A 4,431-nucleotide genomic window follows, 5' to 3' on the forward strand; every position below is an offset into this window, starting at 1 on the left:
GCGGCAACACAACTCGGACCTGTGCTTAAACTGTATCTCCTCAGCCAGTTCGAATATCTTTGCCATCCAGGAGAAAGACGTGGTGCTCGATGAAGTGTTTGCCCCTAGACTCTTGTGTACAATCCCATATTGACTCCCAAAGTCTTTGGTTAGAGATATCGAGAAGAGGGCGAGCATGACAGGCAGGCTGGCTTTCAGTATGAGATGGCGGCCTTCCACCTCCGTGCAGCAGTGACCCGTGGTCCCTGGGTGGTATTCCTTTGCACCATAACCCATTTCGATACAATCCCCTCTATCGGGCATGTAGTACGGACCTCTGAACTCCACCTGAGGTTTGTGAAATACGAGCAGAGCTGCGACGGGACATGAAGACTCTGATGAGGCCATCTGATATCGGCTCCGCGTCACCATGGTTTGTATCAAGGAGCAACTGGAACCTGAGCACACGTGCCTGCTGCAGTGTGTTCGGCACACGTATCCCTGAATGTGGTCTCTGAAAGAGCATTCATTCTCAACACAGTAGCTCACCCATTGGGGATCGTCTATTAACTCTATGTGGGAATGATTCATGCTTGGCCTGTTGACATGCGGTCTCCGTTGCTGTCCAACTATTCTTCTTCTTCTTCTTCTTCTTCTTCTTCTTCTTCTTCTTCTTCTTCTTCTTCTTCTTCTTCTTCTTCTTCTTCTTCTTGCTACTTGCTGTTCCTCTGTCCTTCCACGTTCTGAGATCTCACCCTTCCAATCTCACCCTTTCTCTCCACTTGCTCTTCTCCTGTGGCTGTATTTTATGATATGACACTGTCCATGACCAGTGTGTGATTATGTAGTATGAGATATGTAGTATGCTAGGAGTACTATCCAGGTTACCCCTGCTAACATGTCTCCTTCTCACTTTCTCTTCTCAGGCCAGCAGAGGGCAGAGCGCTGATCTCATTCTGGTGGACGAAGTGGGCTTTGTTAGTTCTAAGGTGCTGCTGGCTGTGCTGCCGAACATCGCGTTCAGAGGGCGAAAGCAAGTGCACATCACAAGTCATGTCAACAACACCCCGTGGCTGAACAAAGTGGCTGATATCCGTGGGGAAGATGGAGAGCCCGCGTACCACGTAGTGTCCCAGAGCTTCAAGTGTAGGTATCACGAGAGGGAGCCTGGGCTGACGTGCTTCTGCCTGGGAGTGTGCTGTCCTCAACATATATCTGTAGACAACCATCTGAAGGAGCTGATGAACATGGTCACGCCGAAAGGATTCGAGAGCGAAGTCACGGGTAGCAGCAGCACTTCGTCCACCGACACCAAGACCGACCACACCACTCCCTTCGAGCCCTCGGTCATAAACAAGTTCCTGTCGAATAACAGCGTCACCCTGGAATATATGAATCGTGGGTCCGTGGTCAGAGCGTACCTGTGCCTCGACCCAACGTTCGGAGGAGGCTCTAGGTCCTGTGCCGGGGTGTGCTGTGCTGTGGAGTTGGCAGGTGGCAAGCTAGTGGTGAGTTGTCAAGTTTCATCCGAATCTAGACCTGTAATCAGAAGGTCGCTAAACATGTATTTGTAATTTAAGGGTCTGTGTTTGTCCCAAAGGTACAGTCCGTTTGTGGGAGCGGGGCTCAAGTCTAATAGTGTGCAAATGTAAGCGCTTATACGAGCCTCGTCTTGGATCGTCAACGTGGACTCCGTGTCGGCTACGAAGCACGAGATCAGGTCTAGGGCCTGGGTCCAGGTGCCACATGTGCACTTTGCTTCGGAGAGTTTCACCAACCACCCTGTAACCGCTAGAGAGATGATTGTGTGAAGTGATTGTATATCCCGTACGCTCTCCTTGATGATAGCCATGTACTTTAGGGCTCCGCTGCGAATAGTGTCGGCTGAGGCGAACGCAGCGAGTACCATATCGTCGTACCCCTTCCAGTTGCAGCTTGAGATGCACTGGGTACGAACTGCTCTGGGACCTGGTTCCCTATTGCAAGTGTTATAACCCTTGACAACTCGCAAGGAACATCGAACGAATCACATTGTACGTCTTTACCGAGTCCTCTTTTGTTGTAAACCGAGATCAATGTGTCTATCATGAGTATCCTAGCAGGCGAGAAGGACACAAGCTGGCTGTATAGGGTCCTGAGTTGCCCGTAATCCATGTTAGAGTAGAAGACAATGTTGCGCTGGAATGAAGTGAACACTATCATGAACTCGTAGTGTGATAAGAGGTACTCCCATGGAGTCCTCATCAATGTCTCCACGTCCTGTCGAGCAGCCTGACAAGCGGGACAGAACATGATTGTTTGTGGGCTAGCAGCAGCCTCTTTCTGTTCTCTCTGTGGGTGTTTAAATCCTCAGAGCGCTAACAATGTATTTATACCCCTTTCACTGACTAGTTGTACGGGTCTCTCTCTCTCTCTCTCTCTCTCTCTCTCTCTCTCTCTCTCTCTCTCTCTCTCTCTCTCTCTCTCTCTCTCTCTCTCTCTCTCTCTCTCGCTCTCTTTCACTCTCACAGGTTATGGCCCTGGAGGAACTGGAGATTCGCGATTTGGATCAGGTGACGCGAGTCTACGCTGCTCTGCTATGCGCTCACATTAGACTACTGAAACTGATTATGCCCAGAGTGATGTGGAAAGAAGTACCAGTGGTGATGGTATTTGAACAAAACACCTACGTGAACGCACTGGTCGATGTAAAAAATCTAATCGAGCAGTCCCTGCTACGCTCCGGGTTCAAGGTCCTGTTCTACAGCAAGTGGTCTCATATCAACAACAAGTACATGCTAGGGGAAGCACGTAGGAGCAAAGACCAAACTCGCTATGGTTCTCAGTACGGTGTCAGCAATCAATAGGGAAACACTCTATTACTGTGACACCGTAATGTCCCTGGGATGGGCAGTGTTATCCGAGGTCACCAAGAAAACTCGGATGCTCGAGTCAACCATAGGAACCTCCAAGGGTGCGGGATCTAGCAACAAGATGGGCTCCAATATGGACGTGTTCATGTACAGGCGCTCTCGAAAGGGAGTCAATCTGGCCACTGATATCACGGCGAGTCTATTGGAGACGCGAGACATCATAGCTCTACCCGGAGACAGGCTCACTGACAAGGCTCACGCAGAACAAGGGAAACTGCTACTGGGGAAATTGAGAGAAGAAATGGCCATGGTCACTATCACAGAGGCTGTGAAATGTAGTACCGTGACTACTGGTGGCAAGAAGTCTGTAGACGGAGAGTACACCAGAGACGACATGCTCTCGGCGTTCTTACTTCTATGTCACACCAGAGACGAGATACACAGCGGGAAAGGTCTATCAAACTAAGCGGTGAGGTGTATTACAAGTAGTAGCAGCAGCAGCATATCGTATGTATGTGCCTATCTGTATGTGCATATCGGTCCTGTAACTGTAAATGATGTCCTGTACGTGACGTAATAAAGAAATACACAGGTAGAGAAATGTATTGACTGTTTTTTATTGTCTTTTATTATGGACAATGTGTGGACACATGGAAAGTACACATGGAAAGTACACATGGAAAGTACACATGGAAAGTACACATGGGTATAGGGTGCAGAACCACCACTGTATAGACAGGTACATATTATACACAGGTACTCATCCATTCTCTACTATAAGCTAAGTTATAATCACGCAATCAATAAACAACAAACAAGAGGCTGGTAACAAGAGGTTGGTTAAGGGCTATACTGTGGAAGCATAAGGTTGACATCAATCAGTGTCAGTGTCCTCAAACACAACTCCTTTGACTCGTTGATCGACGTTGATATACCCCCCCGGTTTATGCCAAAAGCCTCCGTCTCCGCAGTCTTCGAAGTCTAGGCCTTTGTCGCGTAGATACGCTACATGGTCTTCGTGGTAATACCTGAGAGCTGGATCGCAATCTGGGTCTGACCAAGACAATTCATCATCATCATCATCATCATCATCATCATCGTCGTCGTAGAAGGGCCCCTCGTCCCTAAGGTCTGTACATTCGTTGTACGCCTTGTCAGATTCAGCTTTGTCTTCGTCTGTATCGCTGTACTCTTTGTTGTAAATTTGAAGGTCTTGATCATCAGCCTCCATGTCTATGACGTGCTTGTGGACCGGGTTGGAACAGCCTGGGTCTTTGCTAAATTGCAAAGTGTGGTGTCTGAGTTCGGTCGTTCGGCCACTGGGTACAGTGAGTGTTGTTGCACCGTTCTCAGCTTGTGAAAAAGTAAGACTGGTAGTACTCCCCGTGGGCGAGGTGCTGGTATGGGGCTGGCTTGGAGCTGAGACTGGGGCTGTGGTATAGTCCATTTCAGCTGCCCGTAGCGGAGTCGTGTAGCTTAAGGTCTCGGCTTAGTGTGTGAGCGGCAAAGCACCTCTGGAATGGAATAGCTTTAACTCACATCAGGTAGATAGGTTGGCTGCGTACTGCTAAAGGTCGAGTCTGAACCAAACAATTGTGAC

At 49.0% G+C, this 4,431-nt stretch overlaps 1 protein-coding gene across 1 annotated transcript; it reads left to right on the forward strand.

Moving 5' to 3' along the window:
• Positions 1–409: 409 nt before the first annotated feature.
• LOC123485286 lies at positions 410–3,297 on the forward strand. Its single transcript, XM_045216234.1, has 4 exons — positions 410–463; positions 906–1,487; positions 2,490–2,769; positions 2,873–3,297. The coding sequence occupies exons 1-4, from the start codon at positions 410–412 to the stop codon at positions 3,295–3,297; spliced, it is 1,341 nt and encodes a 446-aa protein (XP_045072169.1).
• The last annotated feature ends 1,134 nt before the right edge of the window (positions 3,298–4,431 follow it).

This window comes from Coregonus clupeaformis, unplaced genomic scaffold, assembly GCF_020615455.1.
Source record: "Coregonus clupeaformis isolate EN_2021a unplaced genomic scaffold, ASM2061545v1 scaf0643, whole genome shotgun sequence".
NCBI lineage: Eukaryota > Metazoa > Chordata > Actinopteri > Salmoniformes > Salmonidae > Coregonus > Coregonus clupeaformis.